Here is a 13,941-nt window from a genome sequence, read left to right on the forward strand (position 1 = left end):
TCATATTTGGACAATATTTAAAAAATTTAAAAAGTCGAAAATAATTTATACATAATATTAGTTGCAGAACTAAAAATAAAATTTTAAATTTGATTTCAATTCAACTGAAATAGAAAAAGAATAGAATACAAATTGATTTATTTTTAAAGTTAATTTACAATTGTGAATGACCAATGAAATAAATCTGAGTGTGTACGGTTCTTTGGCTATTTCTTTGTTCCATGAGTATCATATGATTGCATGATTGCAGGAGATCACATTTTAGTTTTCTTACTAGCAGTCCAAGGGTTGATTTTAGACGAGATCCTAGAGAAGAAAAAATTGAAATTAGTGATATATTTTTTGTATTTAAACGAGACAAAGATACAGCTGAATAATTCAACGTAAAAGAATCTCGTTCAACAACTCGCAATAATTTACGAGTTATTTACTAGATTTTACAAACTCCTTTTCATTTATTTTTTATTCGAATCTTACCTTTTATATTTGGTCATATAAAATGTGATATCGAACTTTCTGCTGCAACCTCAATAATTCGTATTTAATATCGTATTTTGCCAAAAATCGCTCTTCCTCATCTTTAATAATGAATTTCATCAATGCACCAGAGACAGCCTACGAAACTGTTAGAAACGCGACCATCTAACAAAATCAGACAACATTCTAATTTTAGCTCGATAACCAGGCTTGATAAAGTTTACATCTGGCAATGATTGATTACATTCTAGGCACTTTTCAGCACTAACCCAGTCTACTCTTTTGTATTTGACTTCAGATGCGTAAGGACCCAGCAATACTTCAGGAAAAGAGGGCAACCTATTATTGATTTTGGGTCTGATAGTTCGAGCAGCACATTCCGGCTTTTCTGATGCAAACCAGCACGGTACAATGTTGTAAACTTCCTTATCATTCATTTTTTATTAGAATCTTACGTTTTATATTTGGTCATATAAGTGTTGATATCGAATTTTCTTTTGCAGCCATTATAATTCATGTACCGTATTCGGCCATAAATCTCTCTTTCCAAAAATGATACTTGGTCATGAACACCTCCAATGGAAAAGAGACAGCCTACGAAACCACATGGATCGCAACCATCTAATTCAAATTTGTTATTTAAATAGATAGCGATTTCCAGTGCTTCTTCCGGAGATTCACTCCATTCTAGTATCTTTTTAGCCCAATACATTCTCATGTAGCCATGAAGCTTAGCATCGCGAACCAATTGCATCTGACAAGCATTGTACAGAGGATCATGAGTTTTACCATCTTCAAACTCTTTTTTAGTGTACACATAAGGACGTTTATCTTTTCGATGATCATCAAGAGTTTTTTGAGCCCATTTTGGAGCACCTTTTAGTGAATCATAGTTAGGGTTATAAAAGCAGAAGTTGTCAGCCAATTCACGTCTGATAACTGCTTGCTCGACCCAGGCCTCTACCGCTTCTTTGTATTGCTTTTCATACTTTTGAACAACTATTAATATAAAAATGTAAAAGATGAATTAAAATTTGTAGTAAATAAAATGTTCGATTTTTCGACTCACCTAAAACAGCTCGCTGAGGGGCTATTTGTCCAAAGTGAAAGTATGGAGATAAGTTAGATTGAAAATCTTGACTTGGATTATTCTTCTTATCATTGTACCAGCGGATTTTTTTCTCGACAAAATCAGATAACATTTTAATTCCAGCTCTATAACCAGGATTAATCCAGTTAACATCTGGAACTGATCGATCACATTCTAGGCACTTTTCAGCACTAACCCAGTCTACTCTTTCGTATTTGACAACAGAGGAGTAAGGATGAAGCATAACTGGAGGAAAATGAGTGAGAAATTCAGGCAACTTGTTATTGATTTTTGGTCTGATAGTTCGAGCAGAATATTCTAGTTTTTCTGATGCAACCCAGCACGGTACAATGTTGTGTGCATCAACCTGGCATAAAGGAACATCTTCAGGAAGTTTTTTACAAACTTCATTAACCCATCTCATAGGAACTTTGAGTGGAACAAAGTCACAGACAACTCCACCAATATTGTTATCAGAAACAAATTTAGGCAAAACTTTAGGAGGCTCGCCTAGGAGTAAATGAAAATGAATGTTTCTTGACAATAAATCCTTTTCAACTTCTTCCAAACCTCCTAAAAAGAAGTGAAATCCTCTTATACTTGCATCTGAAGAAGATTCAAATGCGGCAGAAAGACAATAACAAACATGCAGAGGTACTTTGAACTTTAAAGCTAATCTTTGAGCATATAATAGGGCCCAATTGTCCTCAACTCGACCATCACGAGACATCCAGTACAGAATAGCTCCACAGTCATCGGATGCTTCCTTGCAATCACTTAACATTCGAACTCTTTTTTTGTTAAACTTGAAATCTTCAATCGATTCACCAACAGCAGCACGAGCTTTATTTATTTCTTGAAACAATCGTTCACTTGGATCTGCGGTTTGCTCACTCTTTACTTCATCAAGGCTAGCTGAAGTCGTACCAGCTTCTTCTGAAGAATCTTCCGAATCAGTTTTATCTTTCTTTTTGGGAGGTGTTGGAGAAAGTTGACGTTTTTTGGGTCCCATAACGAAAACTTGATGGAAAGTGGATAAACTAGATAGAGATCCGTAATGAGTAATCAGTGAGGGCAAAAGCAACCCACAAGTGCTAGAGATAGAACGAACTATACTGTTAAAAATCAACTTGTAGCTTAATAAAGTAAATCACAGATTAGAAAACTAAAAAAAATACAAAATAAAATGTTTAAAACAGAAATTAAAATATAAAATCCTGAACACATTGAGGTAAAGAAAAATTCAAATGAAAAAAACATTTATCGATACTATCGATAACACATTTGTTCAAGGTATCGTTTTTTGCAATCGTATTACGGTTAATGTAAGCTCAACAAATCTTAATCAATTTATTGCAATTAATGCATTTCAATTAATACGAGTTAATTTCGGTTGACACTTTAATTGATATTTCAATTACTCTTAATCAACACTTTTCCTCAATCATCCATCTCACCTGTCTTTAAGTTGAGACAGTTAATTATCACGATCTCAGTGTTTTTGATTATTCGTTTTTTTTCTTAACTTTGCAAAATGCGAATCTTTCTTTTGTTTCTTATACTCTTATTGTTTAATGAATTTCAATGTTGTTATACCAATGTTGACATAAAAAGTCAATCAATCAATTGGTAAAAATTAATTCTTTACTCCATTCTTGGTCAAATAATTCAATTTCCAGTTGTTCTTCAACTCCTAATCCCATCAACTTTCAACTTGTCAGCTTAAGCGTGATAATGGCCAATTCATTTCAACTCTTTATACCTTCTAAACTCCATCATCTTTAAACAATGGTGAAAAGAAACTTGACCAGTGATTATTAGATTTAATAATTGTTGTATCGTAATATTGCATCCATTTACCATCATATTTCGTGGTTTCCCGGTCTGACACTGAATATCAAGATTCATGTATCAATACAGAAGCTTCCTAATACATGGCCATCTATCAAAATGATATAGAGCTTTTGCCTCTACAAATGCTATTAAATGTGAACTGCTCTATCCCTGTTGATGATGCTTCAAAAATCTACTTTATTGCAAACAGTTGAAAATTGATGACCCGAGCTGTTTACAATAATCACATAACAAGACTTGAAACAAAAAAGGTATACTCGTTAACAATGGCAAGATTGGAGAAAGATTGTACAGGCAATGAAGATGGTGGTAAAAATCAGGGTAAGGTTATCCCATTTAAGGTCAGACGATGCTTAGTAAATTAGATGAAATGTTTTATCAAGATGCTAATTAGTAACTTCATTTCATCTTCTAGCCAACCAAACCCAAAAAATGATAATAATACCTAACAAGTAATAACATGTTTAATAATAAAGCCCTGCTAATTTGTTTTTTCCTCTTCTTCTTCTTTTCTCTCTTCTAACACAGGTTGAAAAGGAGAGGCTGTATCGTCCAATCGCCATCATCAATATCATTATCATCGTCATAATCCAGGCTATTACACAATGAATTAACACGAATTAACAAAATTCCACTCAAAAATTGCAATGTTTATCTTGTTTTGACCGTTTAACTTGTCTCCTCAAGTGAATCAGTGAACCATGTCTATGATTTAATTTTGAGCAATCAATTTTACCTTACCTTACCAGCGGTAGGTAAGGCACGTTATTGTAATGATAGATAGCACTGTGAGATAAAAAAATGGACAAGATAATAATAATAAAAAGATGAGGAGTAAAGGCCCAAGAAGAAGAAGAAGAAGAAGAAGCGCCCAAAGAGATGATATATCCAAAAAGGAAGGAAGAAATGAGAAATGAAAAGTCAAGTAAAAAAGAGATGAACCATTTTTTGGAAGGCCCAGCCAAAATCATGTCACGACCTGAGAAAGTAGTCCAGCCCAAGGATAAGCTCCCATGATGGCGGACACTACCAAATAAAAATAAAAAGAGATAAAATGGAGAGTTGGAAAAACAGTGAATTCAGCAGAGAAAAGAAGAAAAGATGCAAGAAAAATAAAGAAGCAATCTTGGTGCCCCTAATTTCACTCCTGATGAAAAAAACAGAAGCCAGAAGAAAATTATTGTGATGATGATGATGATGATGATGATGGTAATGAAGGTAAAGGTAAAGAGAATAGCAATAACATAGGAAAAGGGAAAGAGAAAGAAAAGTGGATAGTTGAATCATGTTTGCAAGATAATTGATGCTACCGATCGACTGGTTAAATGGCCTTTTCCTTCACTCTCATCTTTTCTTATTTTTTTTACCCGTCTTACATCTTTCTTTTTCTCTCTTTGCTTCTCTATTTAGCTGTCGTCCAACGAAACTTGTGGCAAAGTCTGTACTTTTTCACCACTCATCATTATAACTCACGACTCGCCTCTCTACCGAGCTTCTTGTATTACGAAGAGTCAGAAAGAACAGGGAGATCAACAGGTAAAGTAAAAGATTCTTATAATTTACCTTGCAACCGATCTACCTGGAAGAGTCAGTGAGATAAAACATGTTGAAGAAGAAGAAGAGAAATAGAGAGTAAGCCTCGCCCTTACACTTACTTCATCATCATAATCATCTTCTTATATGTATTTTTTGCTCTCTTTCATTTTTCTTTCATTCCTTTCTTTTGCTCTGGCCATTTCCTCACCAACTTAGATTTAGTTAAGTAAGGTAGCCAAAACAGTGAAAAGTTGCCTTCCAGCTATCTGATCCTAGGTTATCTTTTAATAATTTGTGTACAATTCAAATTAATATAATGGTTTCACGATCCATAATCATTTAGAAATAACTATTTGTTCCCAGGGAATTGTTTTTTTTATGAACTGCCTCTTCTGTAGCAGAGTGAAAAAAAAACCAGCAGCAATGTTTGTTGCTGTTGATTGTTGCTACTGTGCAAGTGTATCAATTTAGGAAATTTAGTTTAAGAAAGAAATTCAGAAAAGGAGGATAAAAAGGAGGAGATTTGGAAGAAAGAAAAAAATTTACTTCACTTATTTCGCATAATATTTATTTGTTATCATCATTTCAGATTATACTATTTGATATTATATATTTATTATTCTTTTTTCTCTCTCTTTCTCTTTCAGATTACCTTCAAAGTTAGCCATGATTAAAAGAAAAGTTAAAGGAATGCTGCAGCTGATAATCAACCTGAAAATTGAATCTATTTTACCCAATTGTAACTTACTTGGTTGGAAAAAAAGAGTTTCTTAAAAGGTTATTAGAAGGATGCAATTGAAATGATGACCAAGCTGATGGCAGTGATGATTATGGCAATTGAATAATGAGTTAAAAGTAATGATAATAGTACATTTCTGTAACAGTTGCCGTAAAAATTGGCCAAGAAAAAGATACAAACGAACAAACGACTGGTTAAGGTTATAAAGTGTTACTTTTAATGGTCATTTAATGGTTATTGCTGGTAACACGCAATCTATTATCATTGGTTGTGAATATAATTACAATAAATCAATCCTGGAAACAAAACATAGGAGATAAACTGCCCAAATAACCTTAAAATATAACGTTCAAAACATAAAGGCTAAACGGAGGAACCAATATCATCAATTGCAAGATGAAATCAATCAAGTTAAAGAATCAAAACTCGCATTACTTGAAGAGCAAAAAAAACTAAACAAAAAAATAACTAAATTAATCTGGATTATAGCTGTTTACAATTACCAACCGATTATTCCCTAATATGTTGGCCTGATTGTTCTGTATCATCAGAAATGCAAAAGGAGAAGCAAAAAAAAGGTTAAATATCATTACCATCACCAAAGATCCGAGAGAATGGTTATTTTCAACAAGTAAAGAAAGGTAGCTTTGCGTGATAAATTAATCAATCAAGATATACAGTTTAATGGCATTATTATTAGCTATATTATCAATTACACTACGAGGAACCATTGGTGATGGCAGAAAATCAAGAAAAGATGAAACAGATAATCACGCATTATCCCAATACTGTCCAATGGAGCCCATCAACGACGTAATATATTTGCTCATAAATGTTTCCAAAAACGTAAAATGGTTCCTGCTTGGGAAACACTCAATGCAAATGCAATTGAGATGCGTTTTTGGTACAGGCAGCAAACATCTTCATCTATTACTTGGATAACATTAAAACTGGATGACATGAATTGGGACCAGAGTGAAGTTTATGGATCAAGAGATTGAAATTGCAGCGAAATTATTGCTTAAAAGATTGAAGGTTAATCAAAAAGTCAATGGAAAAGCAAAATGGAAAAAAATTTGGATTCTCAAGCGATATTGGGCCGATAAAAGGTTGAGGCACGGAAAGGAGTCAGTAAAGGTGGAGGTGGATGAAAATCAAGATTGATAACACCGAGGGGCTTCTGGATCTATACAACAAGACCAATTATGATAAAAAGATGTTTCAGTCATCTTACTGTTGAAAAATCTGTCAATCTATTGATTCCGCTGACAGCAAAGTAGATGCAAAGTGCAATCTTGTAATGAGCTTTTGGGTGTTTTGCTATTTTCTAAAGCATGATAATGTTGATTATCGATGATGATGATGATTACTATTACAATCAAAATCATCTAATTGAGATTATGGCTGGCTTTTCTCTCTCTCCTGTTAACAATGGTTAATCTTGATGGTCTTATTGAAACATGATCAAAGTTTACTTCAACCAAGTAGGGAGTCAAGCATCATTTTATTATACATTCAGTTTTCTTACTGTTAATCAATATTAAATTGAGTCCATAGAGATGATGTTGAAAATGAAAAATGATTGTAAAAAATTGTTGCTTCTTTGATTACTGATTGTTCAATAAGAAGGTAATAATCATAACAATATTAATCTTGGACAACCTGTGGTTAGACTTCATATACAACCATGTAATAGCAAGCAAGCTACTCAATAGTTTCAGATAAATTAGTTGATTGATTAGCATTACCTTATTCTTGTTTTATTAACATAATTTTTTTTCTCCTTTCATCTTTTTTTTTGAAACAAATTTTCCATTTATTATAGTAAAAATTACTGTCCATTAAAAGATGAAAATTTTACTCTAATTGTTTCAATAACAATGTTAATAGTTTGCAATTTTAAACCTTTTTTTAATTAAAATTACTTTCTCTTTCAGGTTATAAAGGGATAAACAATGATGGACACAGCAAGAACAAGTTGAAGTCTGGTTCAATGGAAAGAAGCCAAATTGTCATTGATTGATCAGGTTTATTGATATTACAAGTTATTAAAATTGGACAGGTTTGCTAATCAAATTAAAACATTTCAAGCTGAATCAGTGAAATCAAGTCATGATACATTCGGAAGTGAAAATGTATGAACTGGAAAACAATATAAAGATTTACCCATTATGAAAGTTCAATCTTGAGGTAAATGCATTGCAATCATTTAAAACTGCAACCAATTTTCATGATAATCTTGATAATCTTTTCTTAATAGTATAATATTTTAACCTATAAGATGATGATGATGATGATAATGATAATGTAAGGAATAAGAAAATGTCTGTTCTTCAATACCTTTACTCTTTAATGAACTTGTTTATGTTATTTCTTCTTCTTCTTCTGTGGATAAAGGGAAGTTTTGATTTTTACCTCTCAAACATTTGATCATCTAAGGTAAGGTAGAAAAGCCTTCTTATTAAAAGAAGAGAGAGAGAGAGAGAAAGGGAAAGATACAATGAAAGTGGGCAGAAGAAGAAAAAAGGAGGAGAAAGGGGGAGTGAATAAGAGATGATGTTGAAGTTGATGAAGAAGAAGAAGAAGAAATGTTAAGGTTGATATTAAATGTCTTAAATATGAAAGTTTGTTGTGATGTGTTGTCTCTTGTATACATTTAATGTAGGCCTGAGGCTTCATCTTCATCACTATCACCATCATCATCATCATCATCTGTATCTTTTTTTGTGAGAATCAAGATGATGATACAAAATGTTTCAAGAAAAAAAGATAAGAGGCGGAGAGATTGAGAGCTACCGAATAATGAGAGTAACTTTGGCCAGCGACACATTTTTTCCCTTTCATGGGATCATCAAGACGGTGGTGAAGAGGAGATGATGATGATCAACATAAACATGAACATCATCATTTCCCTTTGGATTGGCGTTACAAATGATTACCGATATTTGGCTGAACCAACTTATACTTGATCGGACCGCAATTAACATTCTTCCCTCAGATAAATATCAATTTCGTGATTTAGCCCAAGGATAAATTGCTACTGAATTGCATGGATCATTATTATCATCATCATTACTATTATTATTATTATTATTATGTGCATTTGTTTTGCTACTGTAACCAAATGAAGAAACCTCACCTTTAAAGTAACATAGAGATTTAGGCTTGGCTTGGTTCACTTGAATAAGGTTAGGTTATAATATTAATCTGACAATGAAACAGTAGCTTCTCTCTGGCATCCATTTATACAACAATATTAAATCATATCTTGAGGCTTTCAACCAATTATCTGGATTCACTATTAAACTATTATGTTTATTATCACTTCTATTATTTTTCAAGCTTCTGGTTTTTTATTTTCTTTGCTTGCTTCAATTTTGTTTTATTTATTTATCTATTTAATTTCATCCTTCATTGGATTTTAAAACTTGCAATAAAACATCAACTCATCTCAACATCTATCACATCATTAAACCATATATTATCTTTCATGATCATGATGGAGTTGAAGAGGATGATCATGTTGGTGAATGGCTTGGCTATGGCTAAAGAATGGAAAGGTTTAAATTGTCCTTATGATTGAGAGCATTTTGATTGCTGATGGTTTGTGTTCAACTTTTCAAAACAAAAATAACCATAATAGCCATTTGATTGAAATACATTTTAATCTATTAAATTGAGATAATTCAAAGTTCAATCAAAAAGCATCTCGGCCCAGCCTTTCATTCAACTCAATTAAACCTTAACAATCATAATCAATGTAATAAAGGTAAAACTCTGGACAGCAAAAAAAAAATCAATTCATTTAGCTGTTGATTTCATTTTGAAGTTTCCAAAAAAAAGGTAATTTAAATTACTCTTTTTTTCAAGAAATCAAATAATAATTGATTGGAAAGAAAATATAAAACTCAAGCTCATTAACTTTAATCAAATTGTATTGACACAGCAATTTAACAGAACATGAAATGGAGATTTAAAGTCATATATCTTTATAATGATAGTGGGAATAATCAATAAGAAATTCAAATGAAATTATTCTCTCTTGCAGGTTCAACAATTGAATAATCTAAATGATAATACTGATATAATTGGTCATTGACGATGCCGATTCAATACATTTTTTTCCTTTATAAATCCATTGACTTGTTTCTTGTAAAGCATCTTTCATCTTTTCCATTCAAAGATGATGATGAAGAGCAATGGTAAAGGTAAAAAAGGTCTTCAAGATTTTTTTGTCTGATAAAAACTCGCACAAAGAGATGGAGAGAGTGAGATGAAAGCAAAGTGATCATCATTTTATAATCAAAATGATATTTTTCACAACAACACCGATCATCACCATCATCATCTTTTCAAGATCAAATTGCTGATTCCTTAATCAATCACGATAACATTTCATTCCTTAACAGAAACATATAATAACCAGACATTGAGATGATCATTTTTTTGTCAAAACCTTTAGAAGGAAGAAAGGAAAACAAATTATCACGCAACTTTAACACAGAAAGATTAGACAGGTAAACTATAGAATAAAGCAAGATAAAGATGATGATATTGATGATAAGAATGAAAAGCAATGGAAATTTTAAATTTTTAGGGGAAAAATCAGAATAATATTGATGGCGAGTAATTAAGGTTGACAGATTAAAAACGCAACTTGGAAAATACGATTCAACAAGGGTTTACGAGAGTAGTTGTGTGTGTCTAGTGAAAGAAACCACTTGTTGCAAGGGTTTACTTTATGGATTTACAGTTGATGTTGACTGACAATGTGTAGACAGTGGCCCTTGGCTTTACAATTGAAACACTGAATGTGGTTTGTAATTGCAACCCTCTACTTTAGTCCAACTCTCTTTGTGTTTGCCCGGGACAAGAAATCAGAGTCCATAAGAAAGTTGATTGTAGCTCGCTTGGTTGAACTCGCCAAGAGTAAAATAAACGGGACAAATGACAATGTTGATCGTAACAAGGCACAACCAGTCAGATGTCAGTTAGGCAATGTGATGTTCACTTGTCACCACAACATTGATTTTAAACAATAGAGACTTGTGAGACTAAGTGTCAATATCAGAACGAAACTTGTCATAGAAATTAGAAAATATATTGAAATATTTGTGAGATATTAAATTAACTGTCTATTCCTGTAATTATCTTGAGATCTTTAAAGCTCCTTTGACGTTGGAATCAATCTCATATCCAATAACGACATTCACCTTTTCCTTGGATCTCATATCGATCAACTTCTATGTAACTTGGCCACCGTTGCTTTGTCTTCCAGGTTCAGTGAATTCATCTATGATGATATAAAAATAGAGGGAAGAAAACTTAAGTAAGGATTAATTTCAAATTAAAGATACGATGCACGAAGATTACCTTTTTTGAACTCCATTATGGTCCTTAATAACAAGCAATCATCTGTTTATTTCCTCTGAGTGGATATCCCTGATTATCATGGTTTGTAATTTTATAGTTAATATCCAATTCCCAATAAATAGGTAGTGTTAACATTAAATTATAAATCGACAATAAAACACAATAAAAAACCAGTTAAAACTGGGTGTGTTCAAACACGATACAGCTGAAGCAGCTTGTCGAGCAGTCTCGGTAGGATTGCCTTGAAAACCCTTCAACTAACCAATCATATTGAAGATTATTTACTTTCCATTATTTATTGTAGGTTTTTTTATTAACCCTTTGATTTTTACGTTTAATTTAATCGCATTACTATCAAAGTAACCATGGACCTTGAAATTGGATAACCAGTCCATCAATTTTGTGAATCAGTCCAGTTTAATTGTCATTGATCTAATTGGATTAGCAACAAATTAACGTTTGTTTTTTTTGCGCCTTAACTCTTCAAATTCACCTTAAACAACGTGTTAACGGCCACATTTTAAATTCAAATGTTGCCTTTATGTCTTTTTATCTTCTCATCTTTTAACTTGCTTATGTTAATGTTTACTTACAAATGTAAAAGTAGTCCTGATTATGATTAAATTATTCTTAATCGTCTTAATCAAGTGTAATATTAAACTTGACTTAACTAACAAAAATTAAATTTAGTTTGCTTCATCAACTCATCATCACCAAGTATACAAACTATCCTTTCAAGTTTCATCTTTTTTTCACCTTCATTAAATGAAAATGATGATGTATTATTATCGTTGTTGCTGTTGTTGATAATGATGGTGGTGTTGATGGTGATTGTGATTGTGATGGTGACAATGATGCAAGCCCATCACAAAGTCATCATGAAAGCAAACAAAACCAACATTAATCTTACTGTACTTGAAAAATATTCATGTAACAGTGAGAAGAGTGAACAAAGCGAGAAAACAATTTTCAAACAATTGTCGAAACATATAAAACTGTAATTAAATGAGATGAAATTACAATTTGAAAACAGCAAACATGAAATTGAGTCCAAAACTGTCCTTGCTAATAACGGAAATGTGCAGTAATGAGCCAAGAATGAAAGCCATATCAAGATCAATTTGTAATCCACAATCAAGTTGTCCAAGACTACATTTTGTCCCATTAACTATAATTGAAAAAGAAACAAACATTTACATTAATCATTTTCTCATTCATTAATTTTTTGCTTAATCCAACATTGATATAATCAGTATACTCACCAGTAAATTGAATAAACCTTTTATCCCATCTACATTCATTATACACCATGATTATTATAAGTTCAATGTAATGATCCAAGCACACTTCCAGAATCCAATTGAAGGTATTAAAAAAAGATGGACAAACAGATTTGTATTAACAAAACCAACATGTATCAACTGGTGTAGTAAACAATCTTCAAGATTCACTCCAGGCTAATCAATATGCACACATTTTTGGTTTTAATTGAATGTTTATGGACAAATAATAGCTTCTAATTAGCCTTATCCTTTCAATGAAACGGTTGATGTGATGATAATGAGCCAAAGCGTTTAGTTTTATTTGAAAACAATCTTTCAATTGCCCAAAGCAGTAAGGAATCTAGCAGTTAAAAATGTAAAGTTAGTTAATTAGTAGCCATTATTGAAACACACAAAAAAGTAAAAGAGTTGAATTCAAAGACTATTACTATACTTACAATACAGGAAAAAAAACCAATAGCAGCAAACAAACAAATCTACAACAGTTAACCAAACAAGTTGTCCAGCCAAAGGCAATACCAATCAATTGTCCAACAATTAAATTAAGTAATTAATAAATTAAAAAGATGAAACAATTAAATATAAATACTAATAAGTACAAATTAAAAATACAAATGACACTTGTTTTACAAGTTGAACTGTTACTCTTTGACCATCACCATAACAATAATTTGGTTAAAAATTGAAGCGCTAAAATCAAAACAAAGAGCAGCCAAAAATGGTAAAAACAGATTTTCCTTTCAATCAACAATCAAAGCAATTAACCATCAATAATACAGTTAATAACTAGAAAAGAAATAAATGAAAAGGTTAATCAAATCAAATAATAATCATACAATATCTATGACTGTAAGCAATGATGAATTATATACCTTGAACGGTAAGTGCAAGAGATGAGCATTTCTCATCTTCTCCTTGTTAATTTAAGGTGAGAGGACCTAGTAAATGATGGTAAAGATGATGAGACTCTGGCTTCTGGTTTAAGTTGAAAATGATTTTAAATTTTACCGCATTCTCACGACTTTTGTTCAAGTCACGGAAACTCCTTAAGGCACTCAAGAAGCTCTATGTTGTTAAACATTGAAGACGAAACATTGTGATGATGAAGAATGGCGATGATGATGATTACTGCTTCTGATGTTATTGATGGTGGTTCAAACTTGTGATGTATTAGCTTGTATATGAGCAACAACAACAACAAAAAACGATTCATCTGTTCATCTAATTGCACTTTCAATGGTTAAAAGAAATGCTCATCTCTATGTCTTTTTAAGGTACAAGAAAAAACAAATGTAAGCCAGAGTTGAATAATTTTGAAAATTATCTGCTTTTCCATGTTAGTTACTGTTACTCTTATTGTAATTTGTATTTCACCCAGAACATGAAGTAAGCACGCTTTAACCATAATAAGTAATTTGTTGAATCCAATTGAAATCAAAATATATATTATTATCATTTAGTTAAGCCTTAAATCACTTGCAATAGTGACTTATCCATCATTCCCTTTGACTAATACTGAACAGCAAAAAAGGTTACCTTGGTTAATTTGTTGGTTACAAGTAACAATACAAGTAAACCAAGTTGATGAT

The 13,941-nt window shown here is 32.0% G+C and overlaps 1 protein-coding gene and 2 long non-coding RNA genes across 10 annotated transcripts; 1 reads left to right on the forward strand and 2 right to left on the reverse strand.

Moving 5' to 3' along the window:
• On the reverse strand, positions 1-2,812 carry LOC107364596 (deoxyribodipyrimidine photo-lyase-like). 2 transcript variants are annotated; one of them, XM_089266095.1, is made up of 4 exons: positions 1,547-2,812; positions 933-1,476; positions 478-796; positions 1-306 (listed from the first exon to the last, which is right to left on the reverse strand). In XM_089266095.1, exons 1-3 carry the CDS (start codon positions 2,577-2,579, stop codon positions 772-774), a joined length of 1,602 nt encoding a protein of 533 aa, XP_089122221.1. In that variant the 5' UTR covers positions 2,580-2,812; the 3' UTR covers positions 1-306; positions 478-771. The 2 variants fall into 2 exon arrangements, with proteins under 2 accessions (XP_089122221.1, XP_025017081.2); XM_025161313.2 differs by having other exon boundaries at positions 478-642; positions 1,547-2,802.
• A 60-nt stretch (positions 2,813-2,872) lies between these two features.
• LOC107364660 (uncharacterized) lies at positions 2,873-9,151 on the forward strand. 6 transcript variants are annotated; one of them, XR_016197860.1, is made up of 6 exons: positions 2,873-3,742; positions 3,950-4,645; positions 4,832-4,957; positions 5,605-7,325; positions 7,634-7,886; positions 8,428-9,151. It is a non-coding gene; the product is annotated as an uncharacterized LOC107364660 (long non-coding RNA). The 6 variants fall into 6 exon arrangements; XR_016197859.1 differs by having other exon boundaries at positions 8,435-9,151; XR_016197861.1 differs by having other exon boundaries at positions 7,634-7,723; positions 7,788-9,151.
• A 447-nt stretch (positions 9,152-9,598) lies between these two features.
• Positions 9,599-13,239, reverse strand: LOC112539646 (uncharacterized). 2 transcript variants are annotated; one of them, XR_016197856.1, is made up of 5 exons: positions 13,225-13,239; positions 12,790-13,138; positions 12,332-12,692; positions 11,070-12,237; positions 9,599-11,020 (listed from the first exon to the last, which is right to left on the reverse strand). It is a non-coding gene; the product is annotated as an uncharacterized LOC112539646 (long non-coding RNA). The 2 variants fall into 2 exon arrangements; XR_016197855.1 differs by lacking the exon at positions 13,225-13,239 and having other exon boundaries at positions 9,599-10,989; positions 12,790-13,013.
• Positions 13,240-13,941: the final 702 nt, after the last annotated feature.

The sequence above is a fragment of the Tetranychus urticae genome, chromosome 1, assembly GCF_039701765.1.
Source record: "Tetranychus urticae isolate SD_2017Ah chromosome 1, NJAU_TeUrti_SD_1.0, whole genome shotgun sequence".
Classification (NCBI taxonomy): domain Eukaryota; kingdom Metazoa; phylum Arthropoda; class Arachnida; order Trombidiformes; family Tetranychidae; genus Tetranychus; species Tetranychus urticae.